Source organism: Drosophila melanogaster, chromosome 3R (genome assembly GCF_000001215.4).
Source record: "Drosophila melanogaster chromosome 3R".
In the NCBI taxonomy this organism is placed as follows: domain Eukaryota; kingdom Metazoa; phylum Arthropoda; class Insecta; order Diptera; family Drosophilidae; genus Drosophila; species Drosophila melanogaster.
The window spans coordinates 29,840,611-29,861,527 of record NT_033777.3 but is presented as its reverse complement, the minus strand read 5'-3'; the positions used below and the strand labels follow the sequence as shown (position 1 = coordinate 29,861,527).

The window sequence follows — 20,917 nt, the reverse complement described above, 5'->3', positions numbered from 1 at the left end:
GCCAGCTTGCGTTCGTAACAGCTCGGTAAAATGTTAGCTTGTGGCTTCGCGCACACGGTCACACCCTCATTTTGCACCGAAAATAAAAGCAATTTGATAAATAAACGCGACAATTGCCACCAAATTGGCCAGGAGCAGGCGAAACTGCAACTCCCGGATTTGCGGAAGCAGCTATGGTTGGGAAAAACTTCAAGGCTCTAGCGCACTTCCACCGACTGACCGAGTACATAGTTCAGTGCAAACACTGCGAGAAGACATTGTCCTCCAAACACACATCCTCCAACTTGACGCGCCACTTAATCCGGAACCACAAGCTCTTGGCCCGATCAATTTTTGCCGGCGAGGAGGGTAAGATGCTGGCGGAGCTGAAGGACGAGCTGGAAGCCTCCGCCTCCGAGGACCTGAGCATGGAGCTCGGAGAGGGCGAGACCAAGTCGGCGGTGCGCGGCATCATGAACGCGAAGCTCGAACAAGAGCAGATGGAGCGGCACAGCCAGGAGGAGATGCGCAACAAGGTCATTGGGAAGAACAATAAACTGTGGGCGCACTTTATCCGCATCTCCGAATTCATGGCCAAATGTATGCACTGCGGCAAGACGCTCTCCTCGAAGCACTCGTCCTCCAATCTGATGCGACACATTGTGCGTCGTCACACCAGCCTGGCCAAGACGCTGAATCACTCGCACCAGCACCTCATGACACCCAAGAAGGACTCCTACGCCAGCCTGGAGCGTAGGCAGGCGGCTGATCCCCTGGAGAAAGTCAACTTTGACGATGTGGACAGCATCATCGAAAAGGTGGCCGATCACCTTGAAGAAGAGGTTTGTCCACGGACCACTTCCGCTCCCCTACCCACATTTAGCCTCTACATGCTTTCGATCTTTGATTTAAGGTCACTTCGATTTCGCTGCAGGAACCCTTCTACGAGTACGTTGTGGACAACTCGGACTCCGTGGTGGTGGACAGGTGCGATGAGCCGGAGCCGGCGGAGATGCAGAACATGATTCCGCAGGACAGCGCCTCGCTGGCGGAGTCCACCACACAGCTGGACGAGAAGCTCAAGGCGGAAACGATATACTACAACGAGATGGCCGAGTTGGCCAGGGCCAAGCGGCGGCTCATTGATCTGCAGACCAAAAAGCTTCTCCTGGACATGAACGTAGTGGACAACTAGCCCATCGACGATTGGAACGGCTTGTGTTTGTAGGTGGATAAGGCGGGCAATATGATTATTTACACTTAGGTATGATTATACTTTAAACGATTTTATGATCTGAGCATTTATTGTGCGGGGGATTAATTTCCACGAGGGAAGGGCATAGAAATTGAAAGAGAAGTAATTTGGCCATTGCATGTTATTCTTATGTCCTTTTATTAATTTATATATTATTTGTAAAAAGTGCCGGCTTAAAAGCGATCATTTCAGCTCGTAAATAAACTTCACCGTTACGCTTAGAGTTAGTAACAAACTGTAGCTCAATTATGTGTTATTAATATGCTTAATCTAGGATTCTACTCATTGTAACTAAACGCACATTCAATAGTGAGCACTGTACTTAAACGGTGGGAAATACCGGATATTTGCACTACAAGATTAATAATTATGTTGCGGTCACACTCCTCGATAACTTCCAATATCGAAGTAGGTTGTGTCAGTTATCGCTAGAAAGCAGGCAGAGATTTGTTTACTTCTGCGAAGATTAATTCAGCAGAAGCACGGAAATACGGATCCTTAATCATGACTAGATATTCACGTAAAAACCAGGCCTTGCTTCAACTCCCCGTTCCTTGGAGAACAGGAACGTAAAACCGGCCTATAAGGGTATGTTAGCCGGGTATCTGGTGCACCCACATTATTAAGTTGAGACCCCTCTTAGTTTCCTAGGGCTTGGAACGGAGGGGGAAAGTGATACTTCAAACGTGTCAAGGAGTAGGGTAGAACGCTCTTGATGTGTTCAGCGCAGAGCACCAATCAGTAGCGATCAGCAGCAACGTAAGCGAAACGGACCATCGGACTCAAATGGGAAGAATCACAAACGGAGATGCAGATGCATCTGTCTATTTAGGCCTGGAAGTACAAGGAGTTGATCCAGGACAACCCGACAATGGCCCTGGTAGACGAGCGCCACGCAGACGGCTGCTTGCTCTTCGAAAAGTGGTGTCAGATCGAGGCGAGGCTGGCTCGCATTGTGGCGGATAGACGGGCGGCGGTGCCTCAAGGACCTCACCCGTTGCTTGACTCCTCATTTGTTATTCGAGGACACCGGATGATCAGGTGCTAGGACGGCTTCTCTAAGATCTTCCTAGAGGATTGCATTGAGCAATTAGCCGACGCATGGGATGGACTATGCATTAAGCTTGTTCACGCCAGCGAAATACCCAGTTCAAGTCAAGCGGCCCGTTTTGTTCATCAAGTAAGTAAGAGCTTTTCCTGTTTGTACAAAGACAATACAGTTTATGAAATAAATAAACGATTGAAGGAACGAATTTGGATTGTTTTTAAATTCCGCCCTGGTTTGCGCCACCGCTGATTGTCTATCATGGGTTGCAACCACGTGGAACTACAGTTATTTTTAGGCCTTTTTTCGCGCTTCGATGGTAAACACATTTTGTTTATTGCTTAGCTCTGAGAAACCAAGACGCAATAATTGACAAAATGTCCAGTATTTGGACAAAAAGGAAGGACTCTTTCTGCAATAACGAAAATATAAGGGCTCAGAAGTTCGAGGATGTGATTGTAATCGATGACAATGGTAAGTCGTGTGTTGTCAGCCTTCTCGATGCTAACTGCTACACTTGGTCCTTCAAGATCGTGGCGACTCTCTCCGGAGTGTAAAATCCGAGCCCCCTGAAGAAAAGCCCCGCTTATCTCCACAGGACGCTAATCAAAAACGTGCAGTAAAGGAGGAGAAGGAAATGTCCAGGCGCGCACGCGCTCGAGCCAAGAAAATACGGAATACAGAGGCAAGAGCAGCGAAATCGGTGGTTACCAGGGGTGCGGGTAAAAAAGCAAGGAAGCGTAAGAAGCAAAATAAAGCGGCACTCAAGAAGGCTAGTGAACTTGAACCCAAAAAGGCAAAGGGCTCCAAGGAGGCTAGTGCCCACAAGAAGGCAAAGGGACCCAAGAATACAAGTCCTCCTATGGCTGCGAAGCCCAATTTGGCAAAGAGTGACAACCTGACGATGGCCCTGGTGGACGAGCTCCACGAAGACGGCCGTCTGCTTAACGAAAGGTGGCAGGAGGTCGAGGCCCAGCTGGCGTACATGGTGACTGACAGAGTCATGGCCATGCCGGGGGGTCCCGTCCCGTCCTTCGATAGCTCAGACGTAGTTCGTGGCCACCGAGTGATCCGGTGCGAAGACGGATTTTCAAAGGTATTCCTGTCGGACTGTGTTGCCGCGATTAGCAACTCGTGGCATGACATGCGCATCAAGCTCGTCCATGTCAGCGATGTACCATTTGCGCCTCAGGCGCGCATCTGGTTGCCCACGGGTCAAACGGACCACAACCGGATCATGATCTGCTTGAGAGCCCAGAACCTAAATGTGGACATGTCGGACTGGTCCATCCTCAGGGCGGAGGAAGTCATGGAGATCAGTCAGAGTTTCCTGCTCCTTATCAACCGGAGGTGCATCCCGCAACTGGATGCAGTGGACTACAAGTTGCGCTATGGCATACGAATGGCCCAGATCCAGCTCATTTTAAGCGAAGCAGACGATTTGCCATCGGAGTTCGACAACTACCACCCATTTTGCCATTTTCCCCATTAAACCATAAATCCTCAGGCTCTAAGCTATGTTTATTAGAGTAATAATATTGTTAGAGAAAGAAACGAATTTCATAACCTAATAAATCTCCAATTGGTTTTAGATGCCAACTTAGACAGCATTTTTATCAAATTTAACCTTAATCTTAAGATATTTTTAAATATAGAAACTCAACATGGGAGGTGGGATACCCTCTTTTGGTTCATGGCGATGCTGACTGGTTGGCAAGCGTGACAACGTGTGGGGTATTTATGCTCTACTTTGCTGTGGTCACACTGTTTCCACAGCATTTTATTTCATTTCGCTTCGTCTGAAAAATCAGAGAACAATTTCTAAAAAGCGGCAAAAATCTTGAAAGGACGATGTCCAGCTTTTCGCCAAACCAATTGCGGCAGTGCGCCCGCTTCACCGGCACGCCCTGCACTCCGGACAAGGAGCACCAGCTGCGGGAGCAGATCCACAGCGAGCTGGTCAAGATTAAGTACTGCGCCAATCCCACCTACGAGTGCAGCCTGATGCGGATCGAGGGCTACGAGTATTGCATCCGACACATCCTGCGCGACCCGCGCTCCAACTTCCGACAGTGCTCGCACGTCTACTCGAACGGCAGGAAGTGCATCAACGCGGTGGCCAAGTATGACAACAAGAAGGAGCTGATCCTGACGACCCTCTGCTTCGAGCACAACCGGCAGACGCAGCTGCAGAAGACGCACATGAATGTGGGCCGCATTCGCAGCCGGGTGGAGACCAACGAGACCCTGCTGCACAGCCTCTCATCGCACATTAATGTGGAGGACATAAAGCCAGAGGTGAAAAAGATCGAACGCGATGATGATGAAATCGATGTGGTCTCACCCCACGTGACGCCATTTGGTATGTCTTGCTGACTATAAACCGAGCTGAAATCTAATTTTCCTCACTTCTAGTCACTCAGGATCACCGCAATTCCATAGGACATGTTGTGGAGAGCTCTCGCAAGCGACGTCGCATTTTGGATTATGCTTCCGATAGTTCCAGCAACGATGCAGATCCGCCCTGTCTCAGGAACACCGCCCAGGACATTGAGTTTTACGAATCTGACCATGAGAGTATCGATTCGGAGGATGATGATCCTTTGAAGTAAGATTTGATTTATTCGTAGCACTATTTTTTAAGGAAATTTTAATTTTTTCTTCTCCCTTGTAGACACGCTGGCGTCTTTACACGCGCAGAGGCAGTAAAGATTGCCGAAACGAAGCTGATCAAGCTTCAGGGTCTTTACCGCGAGCAGATTTCATATCTGCAGAACGTGCTGAGGCAGCGACGTCGCAAGTATTTGCACGATATACGACGCGAGCGAGAGCTATATTGTAAGTTTCACTTGCCTTTAGGTATGCAGGATAATGTGTCTTATGCCACACTTTCAGGCAGCATTCACGATCAGCTAAAGGACACGCCACACGAGCGAAAGCTGTACGAGCAGCTAAAGGCGCTGAATAGCTATCATCGACGCCAGGGCGTCGAGGCGGTGCTCTACAAGAAACTGAAGGAGAAGCGAGCTCGCGACGCCTTGTACGCAGCCAAGTCGTCGAGCAACCCGAAGTGCGTCTTCACCGAAGGCGGTGTCAAGTGTGGTGAGCGAACGCTGCCCTGCTGCAAGCACTGCCGCAAGCACATTCTGGAGGATAAGCGCCAGGTGCTGTTCCGAGCCTGCGGCGTGGAGCGGAGTGGGGTGGTCTGCCAGGAGCCAGTGGCTAGCATTCTCGAAGACTCCAGTTGCGTACTGCACCTGACCGTGGCGCCGGCTAAGCGCCAGTATATACAAAAGGTGCGTTGATCAAACACTAACCCAACCCACGCCATAACCACCACAAGTAACTGCTTATATATTCCAACTGTCCACTCACCCATTGCCATAAGTTGTGTTGCACATGACTGCTGAAACTATAGTAAGCCAACTGTAAGACAGTTCGAACAAACAATACTGCGTAACTAGTATTTAGGCTTGATTTGTAGTAAAGCTAAGTATATCTAGAGAAACAACACGAAACACATGTATATAAGTGCTAGTACTGTCTAAGCAAGCCCTTTGTGATCGACCCTGAATAAATTGCCGACCTCTCATCCCCCAGTTTTATGAAGTTCCCAGCACTCCGCCGGTAGAAAGTATTTTCGCAGCAGGCCGTGGTCTCGATAACTTTGTCGGAGAAGACCCACGGAATGAGCCGCAGCCGGAGGGGGATGACCTCTTGGATTTTGCCAATGGTATATTCGATTTTGACCTTGACGGAGTTGACGATCTGGCAAACTCCCTCGACGATGATTACTCCATGTTCCTGGACATGGACAGTGACCTGGGCTTAGCCATTGAAGATGACGGTGTGGAGAGCGATCCTGTAGACTTAGGCCTCGAGGAGGAGGGCGATGGCGGGTCCAACGACTCAGTTGGTCCAGCTGAAAGTCAGGCTCAAGATAACCTCATCGCAGACAACTTTGAGTTAGAAGAACCATCCGTGCAAGACAATAACGAACTTAACTTTGATATCGACGAGTCGGAGAGCAATGTGAACGAAGTGTTGCGCTTGCTCGAGGGCATAGAACACATGCCCTGGTTCGATGCCCTCATGAACTAGTCTAATAGCGTAGTAAACGTAATAACCCACCATACTAACCCAAATCCAGAAAAAAGCCCAAAGTATCTCTTCTTCTCATGCTTGCAATTCCCTTTACTTCACAGAAATGCGAATCGGAGACCGAGGAGGAGGAGACCCAGTCCACCAGCTTGATTAGCACCATAAAAAAGGAGGAGGAGGACCCCTCGGATAAGCTGTATACGAGTCAAGCCCTCAACGTGACCACCGCACATGGCGAAGACAACAAGGGCGACGTGAAGCCCAGGGAGTACGCCCCAAACAGATCTTAAACTAATTTTTAAGCCCTCGTAGATTAAATGTTTACTGTTGCAATCATAGAAACCTAGATATAAATCTCCGACACGAAAATGTCAGTTGGTTTTGTACTCAGCCATTGTAGTTTTTGGTGCATTCGGGTGTAAGGAACCCCTAATAAATAGGCACTCTTAAGTTAAAAATCTATTTATTTACATTTATTGGCTTTCCATAGTTTATACAACTTAAACAGTTTATATTAATGCATGTACATGTTTTCAACAATTCCTAAAGAAAACGACTGCGTCTGGCAGTTTCGTAAGTGTGTGGGAAGTATGCACTCTGCGTTCGCTTAAATATAATGACTGTAATTATTTGATCTTAAGCACGGTTAAATATATTAGTTATCAGTTCCTCCATTCTGCATCTCCGCTCAGGTATTTACAGATTGCTCGTGCTATGATCATAAATTGATGGCAACCGCTCTCGTTGTTAAAATGCACTATTAAAATTACAAATTGGCAGCTAAGTATATTAACAAGTCTGTAAAATGTATCGAAACCAGAATATTCCTAGTGTATTCCCTACAGTTCCGTAGTTGTTTCCACCTCCGACCTATCCAGATCGTTTAGATATGAGAACCCTATTTGGCCATAGTCCCTCTTCCCGAAGGACACGTTCTCATTGGTGCTGCTCAGGTGGTTGTGATCGGAATTGGATCTGCAGGATAGAGGGTGTTACCAATTATAGTTATAGTTATAAACTAGGAAGTAAGCTATGCATACCTTTGAAACAGCGGGTTGGTGATGGGCACCTCTCCGCCGTACAGGCGATTGTTGAGCTGGCCATTCCGACCCAGCGTGGCGTTCATCAGCTCCCCGTTGCCATTGAGCAATCCCACGTCGCCGAAGGTGTTTCCCCGCCTGCCCATGGTGCTGTAGGCATTGTTCTTGGCATGGGCCATGTTGTTGGGCCCAGTTGGGTCTATGTTGTAGGCGCCGTTCTGGTAGTGGTTGCTGTTCTGGTGCTTGATGCGGCCCAAAGTCAGGGTGCCCGAGAGGGCTCCGTTCGGCGGAGATGCCAGCGGATTGGCGTTGTTGCGGGTGTTCATCTCCAGGGTTCTATTGAAGGTGTTCTGCCTGTTGTTGATGGCCAGATTGTTGTTCATGCTGGCGTTATTGAGATTCTTATGGCGGCGCAGAGTGGCAATCGTGGCCGTGGTGGCATCCGAGTGGGAGGGACTGGACTGGCCACCGCCGTTGGTGTTCTCCTTGTGCGTTATGTAGCTAACATTGTCCAGCGAGAAGGCATGGTTCTTGGCACTAAAGTCCAGCTGCAGATCATCGTCCACATCCGGTGGCACTGCCATGGCCAGCATCTGGGTCTCGTACTCCTTCATGTTGGCTATGGTTTCGCTGGCACTCGAGGCCTGCTGGTTAACGATCACGGGATCGTAGCGGGGAGGATTCGTGGAGGAGTACTGGCGCATCCGCTGCTTGAAGTTCTTGTACCTATAAAGAGCAAGTGTGTATGCAAAGATTTAAGTAAAAGTAAATAGAGGTTACATGTTATCCACTCACTTTGACCAAGAGATGCATATGTAAATGATGCCAATCGTGCCCAGGATGAGTATAACAAGTGATATGGCAATCAGAGTGAAGGGGAAGACTTCGTTGTCGATGGCTACGGCGGCTTTGACCTGGAAGTGCCAAAGCTATATATAGTATATCCTAAGAAAAAGTAGTAGTAGAATTAGTTGCCCACCTTGTGAACGTGCTCCTTCCTCTCCAGGGGAAACGATATATTCTCGGCTGTGGCTCGCGGCAGGGCTATGTTCAGCTCCGATCGCGCAGCCGGTTCCAGTAAAGTGGTCTCCACAATGCTGTCCTTACGGCTGACGAGCTGCTCCGTCTTGGGATCGATGAGGTAGAACCATATGTCCGTAGCAGCCGGGTTCTCGATCACCGATCCGTTCTTGGCCAGGTACTTCTGGCTGCTCATCCGTTCAATGCCGCTGACCAGGCCGGTCTTCTTGTCCAGCAGCTCCTCCAGCTCCGTGTAGTAGTTGCGGAGATCGCTGGGCGCTGCATTCGGGAAGGATAGCGCCATGCGGTTGATGTCCGCCAGCTTATTGACCACTATCCTGGCCCTCGTGCGATGGGATCCCTGCTCCTGGCCATCGCTATCACGGGCTTCCACCAAAAAGGTGAGTGGAAAGTCGTTTTCGTTCTTGAAGTGCTTGGCAGTTCGTAGAACTCCAGTGTCTTCGGACATCATGAAGAAGCTGGTGGGCTGGAAACATCATATGATAATTATCAAAAAAAAAAATTCATTGCCTAATGTAGAGTATAGATTTCTCACCATGTTAACCCGGTTTTCATCGTCGTCGTAGAGAGTGTAGCGAACGGTTCCAAATTTCCCCGAATCACGATCTGTGGCTCGCACCTGCAAAATGGTTGTGTCAACATCCATTTCCTCCGTCACCACCGTGTAGAAGGTGTCTTGCTGGCCGCGCAGCCTGTTAAACTCGAACTCCGGTGCGTTGTCGTTCTCGTCCTGGACTATGATCTCCACGCTGGTGGTGTCCTTCAGGGGATTGACGAAGTAGCGATGCGATGTCAGGCGCAACTGGAGGCTGTACGAGCTCTTGTTCTCGAAGTCCAAAGGTTGGATGAGCAGTAAGTTACAGCCATGATCGGCGGAGCTCAGATTGAAGATGCCCCCCCCGTTGCCACTGACGAATTCACACCTGAATGCCGGCGGCCCGTCGCCAGACGTCTTGGAATTCACAATCTGAATGAGCTTAAGGGTGCTATTGGCTTCCATTGACTCCGGCACACTGGTGGTGTAGCTGTCGTCGCTGAAGGCCAAGCCTATACTTTCACTGCTCATGCCCGTTCCACTTTCCAGCTTATTGTCCAATTTGATTTCATTATTGCCGCTGGACAAAAGATGGTGTACGTCGACGCGCAGTGGAGCCACCGAGCTCAGCTGTGGTTCCCCCAGGTCGTATGCCCGTATGTCCACCTGGTACTCCGTGTCCTCCTCTTTGCGCAGTTCATCTCTTATGCGCACCGCTCCGGTGTCGGGATCCACTTGGAAGTATTTGGGCGCCTTGCCGCGACCCACGATCTCGTAGCGCACCACATTTCCCGGCGAAGTGCCATCGCCATCGATCGCGGGCAGAGTGGCTATAATGGTTCCTATGCCCTGGTCGTCGTTCACGGTCACCGGATCGGGAACTGTTATAAACCGCGGAGGCAGATCGTTGCGATCCTCCACATCAACCACCAGCAGGATTGTGTCGCCTGGTCCATTGCCATCGTTCTCTATGGTTCCAATGGTCAGCTGGTGCTGCTTCTGGCTTTCATAGTCCAATCCCTTAATGGTCCTCACCTCTCCGCTCTTCTCCGAAACCTTGAAGAGCTCTGCGTTGCCCTTTCGGAGCACATAGGTGATCTCCGGCATGGAGTCGGGATCGAAGGCTTGCACAGTGGCCACCAGGAAGTTCTCCTCGTTCTCCGGAATGTGGACATCAATGCGGGCATCACTGAACTTGGGCACCTCGTCCGGAAGGTCGAGCACCATCACCGTAACACTGGCAGTGCCCAGTCGCGCATCCGGAGCTCCATCCTTGGCGGTCACCACGAACTTGTACTCGTTCAACTGCTCGTAGTCCAGTTCCTTGGCGGTGAGAATCTCGCCCGACGTGGCATTGATGGTGAAGGGTATGTCGGTGGGAATGGAGTAGGTGATCTCGGCATTGATACCTTCGTCGGCATCGGTGGCGTGAACCACTCCCACCGAGGCTTGCGCTTTGCCCTCCTCCACTTGGAAGACGTACGGCAAGGTGGAGGCCTCGAACTCCGGGTTCTTATCATTGATGTCCGTCACCTTGATGTTCACGGTGGCGCTGCTCGACAGACCTCCGGTATCCTCCGCCTTCAGGATCAGTTGGTAGCGGGTCAGGCTCTCGCGATCCAGCTTCCTTATCACTATGATGACGCCACTCTCCTGACCGACGGCGAACTGGCGTAGATCATTGCCCGATATGATGGAGTAGACCACTGCATCGTTCTCGGGATCCTCGGCGTGGACCACTGTGACCGTGGAGTTGATCTCCGCTCCCTCACTGACCTGCACCTCGTAGATGGGCTTCTGGAAGCGCGGTGGCTTAGTGTTCGGTCCCGGGGTCACGCTCACCTCAACGATCGCCTGGGAGGAGAGTCCTCCGATGTCGGTGGCCTGAACTGTGATGCTGTACTGCTCCCCGGCCAGCAGGCGACCCTGGGTCCTGATCTCACCCGTCGTCGCGTTGATGGTGAACTTCTGGATGCCGTTGTTGGACACATGGTAGATGGAATAGGTCACCACGGCATTGGGACCCTCGTCGTTGTCAGTGGCCGTGACCTGGGTGACCAGCCGGCTCTCGCTCTGATCCCCGGCTGTTATGGAAATGGGCGCCACCATGGCCAGCTTGGGGGCATTGTCGTTCACATCCCGCAGGTGGACCGTGAGACTCAGCGGAGCACTGGCCGCGTTGGTCCGCGGTTCCCTGGCCACCACCTGAAACTTAAAACGACCCGGTGCCGGAGGGTCGCGATCGAGGTTCTCCTCGTTCACCACCAAGATGCCATCGCCAGTCACGTTGAAGGACGGCGTCGTCAGCTCGTATATGTAGTCTGGCTTCGGATCGCTGTCGCTCAGGTCGGCGTCGGTGGTCATGAACGATATCGGGTTACCGTGCGCGTCCAAGACCCTGGTGCCAATGGGCGAGTTCTCGTCCACGTAGCCCTCCGCTTGGGATGACGATATCACGGGCGGATTGGCGTCCACTGGCTTCACGAAGATTTCCAGCTTGGCCGTTGTGAATCGCTGCGGTCCGGGCGAAACCTCCTCCGCTTTCACTATGATGTCATACTTCTTCGCCGTCGAAGTGTCCACAGCTTTCGTCTGCTTCAGCACCCCTGTGCTCTCATCGATCTGGAAGTAGTCGGCGTAGTTGCCGGGCATGCCGCTGGCGAAGCTGTAGCGTATTGGCGAGTTAATGGTGTCCAGATCCACTGCCTGAATCCGCTCGGGCAGCACCGTGAGCACACCCAGCAGGGAGCCAGCCGGCACGGATGCGGAGTACTCCGGATTTATGCAGGCGCCGTCAAGCGAAACGCAGCCGCTATAGATGAACGATGGGTCCAGGTCGTTGGAATCGGCTATATTGACCGTCAACGTTGTGGTCGAGGAAAGACGATCCGCCGTATTCCGTGCTCGATCCTGGAGAGAAAACATATATATAATTTATTACGAATAGGGAGCAAACATATGGTCGTTCCCCTTCTATAGCGACTCCAGTTGTCGAGTGAAAGGTACTGAAGCCACATGAAATGCCGACGGTAAAAGTAAGCACTTAATTGCGGGCCTTTTCTTCGCAAACTTTAATTGTGGTAATGCCGAAGCAGACGGCTTAATTAACCCTTTGTAGTATTTAAATTATTAGCGCTGCACTTACCGAGGCCACAATGGTTAGGTAGTACGTTTGAATCTTCTCAAAGTCCAGAGTCTTGGCCACCGTAACCTGAGGAAAGGAGAGGCTAAACTGTATCTAACCCAGATATGTGAGAGGATTTGGTTCGGGTACTCACTTGACCCTGGTGTGGAAACGATATGGCGAATGTGCCGTACCCGTCCGCACTGTACTTCTCTACGTTGGTGGAGTTGGGACTGCCCTCGGCTATGAAGTACTCGACCAGTCCGTTGACACCAGCGTCCTTGTCCAACGCCTGGATATTACGGAATATAGTGGTTCCCACCGGAGTGCTCTGTGGAAGGCAAAGAACTGTTATACTCATAAGCCAGGCCCATTGGAATGCCAGTTAATTCGACGTGGCAAGCAGCGGGTGGTAATTCGGAGTGGTTTCCTCCGCGCCCAAGAACCGAAAGTGTTTCCTGCCCCCCATTAATAAGTAATAAGTGTGTGGTTTCTGGTTCAGCGTGATATAGTGAAGCGTTCCTAACGCTTCCCATGGAACCCAACTGGGAGCCAACGGAAACTTGCGAATCATTATTTCACTCGCACTCGCACTAGCATTGTTTTTCGGAGTCAAGTGGCTGCAGTGCATCTCCTCTTCACAAAGGCCTGCTGGGCTGTTATGTAACTAACGGTGGCTGCTTCTCAGCCGAAGTTAAGGAGCAAGTCTGCCACTTGCATGGAGATGGAGCTGTGGAGCTGCGGAGTTTGCGGAGTTTGCGGTTTTCCCACTCCACCTAACGATTTAGTACCCAGAATTGGCAGACATTGTTCATCTGCTGAACTTTGCGATTTGTTTTCGGGTTTTTCCGCTAAATGGCATGCACGCTTAGCTCATCTTTTTCGCTTTTCATAATTTTTTATTTTCGGCATAGCCGAGAGCCCCACAAATTCCCATGACTATGTCTGTGGCTATTGATGCTGCAGATATCATATTGTTTCGCCCGATCTCTGGTGGTATATAATTTATCTCGACTCTTGTAATTATTTGACAGAGCGGCGGGGAAATGCGATGCTGTTGTCTTGTCCTCGCCGGCTGGACAGCGGACGCAGTCCCTCGGGAGTGTTCGCCCTGGCCGGCAAGTGCATACCAATTATATTCCAGTTTGACTGGCAGATCGCCTTATAAAGGGACCCCATAAAGGCGGACCGATCCGTAGAATGTAGTGCAGGCTGGCTTCGCTTTTGTTTATTCCGCACCAGGCTTCCTGAACTCGAAGGCTCCGCACATTGTTAAATAAATTTCGAATGATCGAGGGTTTCTGAGTGCGACGAATTCCAATGAACGATTTATATTCAGCTGTGTTGCATTGTATTGGCTTGTAATTTTATTTACCATCCAAAGGGGTTTCTTCAAGGTTTGCAGGTCATAAAAGATATAAATAGTACATATATGTAGGTCCTTATAGCTTTCGTTTGCATTTCAAAATGATTGCAAAGTGATTTCGGATTGGAGATTTCAATCTCTTATAATTTCCATCCACAAACGACTTAACTCATTATTCCGTACTTTTTATGTCTTAATGGGTGTGTGTGTGACTAATTATGTGGGGTTTCTTCAATTCCATACAAGCCTATATGGTAGACATTACTCTGTCCACGGTAATGATCTCGCAGGGGTTCCTATATAGCACGTTTCCGCTTTGTCTTCAGCTTTTTGCCAGCTCTGCTGCTTTCTAATATGTCAACAGTTCTGTAATTGAACGTTATTAGTCTAAATACGTGATTAAGAGCCGGCAGGCGATTCTATTGCAACTCTTGCCGCCGATCCCATGATCCCCTCTGCGGATTCTGATGCTGGGGCAGAGTGGGTATACTTGGATGCCTGGATGCCTGGGTACTGGGCATCCGACATGCTATTGTGTTGCCGAAGCGCTGAAAACATGTTCACTACCACTTCATTAGTGTTCAGTATGTAGTTGCTGCTGTCGCGTCGAGAAGACTATGCACATTCACCTGACTAGTGCACTGGAAAAAATGACACAGCATATGTAGCTACCGAAAACCACATACGGATATTTAAGATGCTCTGAGCTAATACAAATACCGTTCAGGTACACCAATCTGTCACGACAACTAAAGCTTGAACCTAATCTGGGTGAATGGAACCCTATTTCCCGCAGTGTACTTGTGTCTATTTCCAGCGTGATTGTCCGTTTGGCACCCGGTTTGAAGGAGCCAGCGGCACCACGGCCAGGAGAAATGCGGGCAACTTTGGGGCGACGAAATGCTGATCGTGCGCACGCTGCAAAATGTCCACTTTCCGGTCGTGGACTCCAGCGGTAGCACTTACTCACCTCGGGAACGGTGACCTCGTAGGGCGTGTTCATGAAGCGCGGCGCATTGTCGTTTATGTCCGACACCCGAACAATGATGGGAATGGTGCGCTTCTTGCCCGTGGACCTGGTGGTGCAGGAGACCTGAAACGAGACGGGCAGACGTGGAGAGTCGATGATACCTTGCAGTGGAAAGTGCTTCCGGAGAATGGTCTACACACCTGGAAGACGATGTGGCTGAGGTTCTCCTCGTCGCGATCCAGGGGCTGCAGCAGCTGCAGCTTCTTGCCGTTCAGCTGGAAGATGGGCTGACCCTTGGGGAAGACCAAGTTGAGAGCAATCTCCGTATCCGGATCGCCGAAGATCGGCAGCTCTGGCGGCGTGGTCGGCTGTCCGATGACTGCGGAAAGCACATAAATAATAAAGTAAGAGCCGGGATCTAATGGACCAAGCTGGGTTATTGGTACAAGTATGGCCAAACCGGCAAACGGATCGGCGGGAAAACGCGCAAGCCGAGAAAACTGCAGACAGCAGCCTTTCTCTTTGCATTTGGGGTCAAGTTGCAGCGATCACTTGCGAAGTATCTCAGTGTGTGCACATATATGTACATATGTGGGCACACGTCGTAGGTGCATCATAGATGCACGAGAAAGTCTTTACCATTCGCGTGCTCTTGTTATTTGGCGCCACTAGTGAGCTCTGAAGTTGCATAACGAACTAAAAGTACTATACACTATTATATCTTATAGTTGCATGTAATGAATTTATTCAAATTGTATCTGTAAGAGGGAGATACATCGCTTCCCTACACTAATCGCATGTACAACACGTCGTATGAGCAATATTTGATGGCTATTCTTGACCCCACATTCTTTCTAGCTGCAAGCTTAATGAGGCTAAAAACCAATTAAGGTTTTCCGAGGTGCACCTCAGCGGCATGTAAATTGTACAATGTATCTTCGAAGTACACTTAGTTTCCCTGCTCTGACGTGCTTTTCTTTTCGTTCTTTGATGCGATGTGGATGTGATGGGCTGCCTATGCGCTGGAACACGTCTAAAATTATAATTACGGTGTTGCACCTTTCGTGCTTTTAGTCTATGATCTTGAAGTCGAGGTTGGCCGCAGAGCATTTTGGCTGAGAAGCATATGGCCATTCATGTTTTAGCATCCACGTAATAGATTTGACGCCGCAGTTGTCTTGAAACTCATATTTCCAGTTTAAGGCCATGTTAAACGACTTAAATGGGCTGGCTAGTCGATAACACGGCCGTGTTTATTGTATTTTCATATGTATTGTATAATCCAGTGAAGAAGGAGGGTGGTGTACTTACAAGACTCCCGGCTCTCCTCGATGTCCAGGATGATGTTCGTCTGCCCCGTTTCCACTTCGCACATCTGCGACTTGCCCAAAACCGCCGAGCAGAGCAGGATTAGCAGCCCAAAGAAGCCCAGTCCCTGCTGTGGAGTGAGTGAGTTCCTAGCGGCCATGTTATCTGTAAAATAAGAGTAAACAAATACGTTTCTTGTACTCCATGCATGCATACATCTATCTATCTATCCAAGATCCCCATTTAAATATGTAGTACTTCTTGGCCTACGCTAGTGGAGCCCACACAGCGAATCTGGAGAGCGCCGCCGAGTGGAGCTCCAGACTGTGGTTGCTTTTGTATGCAAAGACGGCTGCTCTTGCCTTAAATGGTGTGATATCAATATGCAATAAACAATTTAGCCAACTTGGCGTTGTCCGCGCACGTTGTGTGTATATGGACTTGTGGAAATCCAAGATGCCCCGATCCGCAGCTCCAATCAATACCAACTTGGTGTCGAAACTGCTGGCCAAATTGAAAACAGCTTCAGCAGTTCCGTTCGAACCGATCTAGCTACTTGGCTGGGGCAATATTGACAGTGAGAAGTTCATAACGGTGGCATCATAAATTGGCTAATAAAGTGGCAAGCCAGCCCGCGGAGTACCCAGCGATCAGGTGCACATTCTGCCCATTTTTACCATTCTTCCCATTTCTATCGTCTTTCTCCCATTTCACTTATTTTGCCCATTTTGCCCACCTCATCTCATCGAGCGCCTAAATGGCCAGCTCGCCAACTGGCCGATCAACTTTTGCGGCTACGGCTGGCATACAGTTAGAACCAAGAGCTTGGGAGTTGGGAGCTGGGTGCTGGGAGTTGGCCATCCCATGCTGCGGCTTAGGTTTCTGCACATCCGTTGGCTTTCTAGCTTTCTGACTTTCTGCTCCATCTGCGATCTCCATTGAAGACTCGTTGGCACCAGGAGCCACTTGCATCGTATCCGTTACTCGGATCGTTTGTTTAATGAAACGGATCGGAGTTAATCTTCTGGTTTTCGCGCTCCCTCCTCGATCGCATCCATTGGATATAGATAGCACTGTCCAGAGCAGCCGGGTTCCGTTGTGCTGGTTAACCGAAACTCATAAAATAGGGGAATAAAGTGCGCGCTCTAATGAACAAAGCGAATTATTGAATTTCAACTATTGGCTGACAATTAAAATCCAAGCTGATGGATCTCTTATCCTTAGCCGCCACTGACAACTATTGTCTTCGATGGCCAATTGCAATTCGATTTACGCAATTAGCCAAATAAACCAATCAAAATACCCATGATTTCCCAACGATTTATTTAATTTCGCCAAAGTGTGCTGCAATCGCGAGTGGAATCAAACTTGTCTGCAAACGCAACTGCTGCTGAAATTATCTCCGAAATCATAAAAGCCCCGATCGCCCATTGCGTAACTTAAGTGCGAGATATCACATGGTATTGATATGGGGGCTTAAATGCTCCGTCGTGCCGTTCCTGCTTCCATTTGCGAGGAAATCGAGAAAATCGGGAAAATCGCGAAAAGCGCTGCAAGTCCTCCGCTTTCACTGGACGGTACACAAAATGCCATTTTCCATTTCCCCCGCATAAACAAAGGCGCGAAGCTGGAGGAGATCGGAGAAGGAGCAGGAGGAGCAGGAGCAGCCAGAGGAGGAGTTCGGCGGTGGCCACCACAGAAAGTCAGTTGCTGATTATGTTCAACCGGAAACTTATAGAAAAAGCCGAATGTGCCAAACTGGTTTGCAAAATAAACGAAAGCCGAGGTATCGCTTTGAATGCCTGTGTACTGTGTGTGTTGTGTGTGTTGTGTGTGTTGTGTGTGTTGTGTGCTGCTGGGTGCAGATTCGATATGCGGCAAACCTGTTGCTTATTGATGCTGTTTTTGCCAACATTTTCTAGTTTTGAATGTGGTACAATACGTAGCGAACTTAAATCTCAAATCTGCTGGAATGCGAACGATGGTTGCCACACAAATCTTAAATAAACAAGAAAGGAACGCCAGCATTTGGGCACCGAATGGCGGCATACCCTGGTCCACCTGGCCACTCGGCTCCCCTGGATGATCACTCGGATCACTTGGATCACCTGGATACATACATTCATGTATACACCATCGTTCTGTCAGCTCCAACTGCGATTGTTATGCTAATTCGCTGAGTGTTTTATTGTATTTTAATTTTATTGGACAGAGGACGCGCTCTTGGCCATACAAAGTATTTCTCCTCACGGATCCGTGAGATGTTTCATAATATATATCGAATTCTATCAGCATATAAAGTATCTCAATCTATGCCATTCATTTTGGCTGTCCATATATTTATGACTCCTGTGGGAGTAAATATATGATCGTCTTCAAAATGGCCATTTGTCGAGTTTAATGACTCAAAGTGCTTTAACATTCTAATCGTTCTAATGAACTCGACAAGTATCTTAGAGCCAATTTGCTGAGAATCATTTTTCCTGATGATTAATTTTAATGATTCGCCTTTTTATCGAGAACACGTCTAACGAAACTTAAGCAACTGCTGAGTAACATAAACATTCTACCATTATGATTGTCTTAATTGGCCAAAATAAGTTGAGTTTAGAATAATTAAAAACAAATCTTTGAATTTAGATGATGGCCAAAGACATTGAACTGCAAATTCTTGGGTGACAATAAAATTAATCGACCTGACTTTCCGCTGAAGAAAAAACGGTTAGGTGATTATGTTTTCTGCTTTATAAATGGCTTCTAGCCATTTAGCCAAATGAAGATTAATCTCCGCCGCCCGGAGAAAAGAACATTATTTCATCATTTTGCTTCTCCCCGCCTTTGGATGCTGAATAATTTAATAATAATAATACTAATAATACTCCGCACTTACCGTTTGGTCTAAAGATTAAATATTAAAGCAGCTCAAAGTATTTCAGCTGAGTATCCAACGTGAAAAATGGAGTCACACGCCGTTAACAAAGGTTATTCTTGGTCCTCAATTACATTTCGATTTACTATATTATTCAATAGATGTTGTATCTGCGCATTAAAAAACAGGGTTAAACTCGATTAAAAACACTCGCGACACAAATTTGAAGGTGTTGTAATACTTATTTTATGTATTTCTCTGTCATAAAATTCATATTGAATCCGAAGTTGATCATTTCGAAGTTGATGATCACCGGATCACCGGCTTGGAAGTGAGTTTTGCCGCACTGAAGTGAATTTTAATTACTGTTTGGAGGTTGCCCTCTTGGATTAATTATAAGCCATAATGTTTCGCGAAAAGCTGGCGAACAAAGCGGCGCGTGGGAGTTTGGTAGCATGTAGTAAAAGTAGCATGGCAAGTCGATGACTATCTACGTATGCCTGTACAGTGAACACGACTGTGTAAGTTTCTTACACAAATCTCGACATACGTGACCTCATTTGCCGTTTTTTTTTTGTTTTTTTTGGCTGTTTTATTGCTTGTTTCTTGGTTCTTGGCAAATGCCGCAGAAATCCCGGTCGATAAATGCGATTTGCTTAATACGGCGATCACGTTCACATTCCACATTAGTGTTCTATCCTTTGATATTCGGCAAAACGATGATGGTTTCGTTTGTTTTCTGTTTTCACTCCACTGTGAGTTGTGTTGGGTAAACAAAAAAACTGAAAAATTGGCAAGAGAAAGTCTTGCTCTCGGGGGTTAAAGTGGTGTGTACAAAGGTATGATTTTTAGATTTAATGATGGCGTGAAGGCTTTGTTTGCCTCTCGGGGCTTCTTTGTTATTTAAACGGAGCGCTATTTCGAGATATCTGCGTGGTATGCCCTTTTCAGGCTTCTATGGCTACAGCTTTAGGTTGCCTTGGATCCACCGGACACACCTCACACATCCACACATCACACGTCGCCACAAACGGACCATTCTGAACTTTACACATTTTCTTGAGAGATAACTCTTAAAAAATTAGCTCTTGGGCATATTCATACCAGCTCGAAAACCGGTATCGCGCCAGCCACCTTATAGCAATAGCGCTGCGTTGGGGCACAAGCTCATACTCGTCGTGCTACACTGCGCGAAAGTACGTGGTACGTGGTGTCGGCTCGGCGGTTGGATCGGTACTGTTTCGCTTTACCTGTCTCGCGCAGCAGCGGCAACAAGTGGGCGCTACCCGATCCAAGGTGGAACGTATTGGAATTGAGCTGGCATTCGCTCGCTTTGCGGTAAAACTGGTTTTTCGGGGGTTACTCGTTTGCCAGCTGATGGATACCACACCATACTCAAACACACACACACACACACACACACACATGCGAAAGGCTTCGGCTGTGGAGCACAGGTACTGCGATCCACGATCTGCAGGTGCATGTACATACACAGCTATGTACATATGTATATGTGTATGCTGCGCGGACAGAGAATCTCGAGCGGCTAACAGCGTCTGTTAAGTCAAAGGTAAATATGTAAGAGACCACCATGTTGCATTTTCATAGGAGTTGGAGCCGTGGATCGGGCTTAGAGTTAGCCAGCCAGGCCAGGAACCAGTTTTGGGGCTTCGGCTCGGCTTGTCGCTCGCTTTGTGTTTGCTTTTCTGTTTCAGCTGCACTGCAGCCGTTGCTGTGTAAGTTTTTATTAAAATGTTTTAGTCGATGTTGCCGCGATTTTGGCCGCTCACTCCACTCCACTGCAATCCACTGCAATCCACTGCAATGCAATGCAATCCGAGCTGCGATCCGGGGCATGAATGAAGTTCACCAAAGGGGCAGACAGCATTTTTGTACCTGTCAGGCGGGCAGGGAGTCGTCGCATATGCATATTCCGTTGCCATTGTACTGGGACAATGAGACAGTTGCACCCGGCTGGCTGGCAATCCGCGAAATTGGCATTGCCATCATGGGTAGGTGTTTCCATCGAACACCACCATCGAATACCACCATTTCCATTTCCAGCCGGATGCTGCCAGAACAATTGAGCCAATATCGTTATATTGGCATTGAAAGCTGCTCAGATCGATGGGATCAGCCAAATATGATAATTTGCGCAGATCTTGTTTCTCGAAATGTCAAAGCACCTAATTATAGCAAACATAGCATATTCATATGGCACACAAACTGTACGGTAAGATTAAGCCATGTGCTAAATGGCTATTAGCGGAGTATCTTCATGGTG

The 20,917-nt window shown here is 48.6% G+C and overlaps 4 protein-coding genes and 1 pseudogene across 9 annotated transcripts; 4 read left to right on the top strand and 1 right to left on the bottom strand.

The window, feature by feature from the left end:
- Positions 1 to 33: 33 nt before the first annotated feature.
- CG15514 (uncharacterized protein) lies at positions 34 to 1,473 on the top strand. 2 transcript variants are annotated; one of them, NM_001276155.1, is made up of 2 exons: positions 34 to 821; positions 914 to 1,473. In NM_001276155.1, the coding sequence occupies exons 1-2, from the start codon at positions 174 to 176 to the stop codon at positions 1,172 to 1,174; spliced, it is 909 nt and encodes a 302-aa protein (NP_001263084.1). In that variant the 5' UTR covers positions 34 to 173; the 3' UTR covers positions 1,175 to 1,473. The 2 variants fall into 2 exon arrangements, with proteins under 2 accessions (NP_001263084.1, NP_651739.1); NM_143482.3 differs by having other exon boundaries at positions 893 to 1,473.
- A 189-nt stretch (positions 1,474 to 1,662) lies between these two features.
- CR31032 lies at positions 1,663 to 2,487 on the top strand (annotated as a pseudogene).
- A 104-nt stretch (positions 2,488 to 2,591) lies between these two features.
- On the top strand, positions 2,592 to 3,876 carry CG7824 (uncharacterized protein). Of its 2 annotated transcripts, none has more exons than NM_001202383.2 (2): positions 2,592 to 2,753; positions 2,878 to 3,876. In NM_001202383.2, the coding sequence occupies exons 1-2, from the start codon at positions 2,745 to 2,747 to the stop codon at positions 3,769 to 3,771; spliced, it is 903 nt and encodes a 300-aa protein (NP_001189312.1). In that variant the 5' UTR covers positions 2,592 to 2,744; the 3' UTR covers positions 3,772 to 3,876. The 2 variants fall into 2 exon arrangements, with proteins under 2 accessions (NP_001189312.1, NP_651738.1); NM_143481.3 differs by having other exon boundaries at positions 2,810 to 3,876.
- A 160-nt stretch (positions 3,877 to 4,036) lies between these two features.
- dgt1 (dim gamma-tubulin 1) lies at positions 4,037 to 6,833 on the top strand. Of its 3 annotated transcripts, NM_001300666.1 has the most exons (6): positions 4,037 to 4,641; positions 4,695 to 4,887; positions 4,954 to 5,117; positions 5,175 to 5,575; positions 5,880 to 6,398; positions 6,485 to 6,833. In NM_001300666.1, exons 1-5 carry the CDS (start codon positions 4,131 to 4,133, stop codon positions 6,378 to 6,380), a joined length of 1,770 nt encoding a protein of 589 aa, NP_001287595.1. In that variant the 5' UTR covers positions 4,037 to 4,130; the 3' UTR covers positions 6,381 to 6,398; positions 6,485 to 6,833. The 3 variants fall into 3 exon arrangements, with proteins under 3 accessions (NP_001287595.1, NP_651737.1, NP_001263083.1); NM_143480.4 differs by lacking the exon at positions 5,880 to 6,398; NM_001276154.1 differs by lacking the exon at positions 6,485 to 6,833 and having other exon boundaries at positions 5,175 to 5,899.
- Cad99C (Cadherin 99C) lies at positions 6,829 to 19,871 on the bottom strand. Of its 2 annotated transcripts, NM_170435.2 has the most exons (12): positions 19,738 to 19,871; positions 18,655 to 18,803; positions 15,768 to 15,929; positions 14,657 to 14,835; positions 14,457 to 14,579; positions 12,275 to 12,451; positions 12,142 to 12,207; positions 8,997 to 11,906; positions 8,400 to 8,927; positions 8,216 to 8,334; positions 7,421 to 8,146; positions 6,834 to 7,355 (listed from the first exon to the last, which is right to left on the bottom strand). In NM_170435.2, exons 3-12 carry the CDS (start codon positions 15,922 to 15,924, stop codon positions 7,220 to 7,222), a joined length of 5,121 nt encoding a protein of 1,706 aa, NP_733314.1. In that variant the 5' UTR covers positions 15,925 to 15,929; positions 18,655 to 18,803; positions 19,738 to 19,871; the 3' UTR covers positions 6,834 to 7,219. The 2 variants fall into 2 exon arrangements, with proteins under 2 accessions (NP_001189311.1, NP_733314.1); NM_001202382.1 differs by lacking the exon at positions 18,655 to 18,803 and having other exon boundaries at positions 6,829 to 7,355.
- Between the last annotated feature and the right edge of the window lie 1,046 nt (positions 19,872 to 20,917).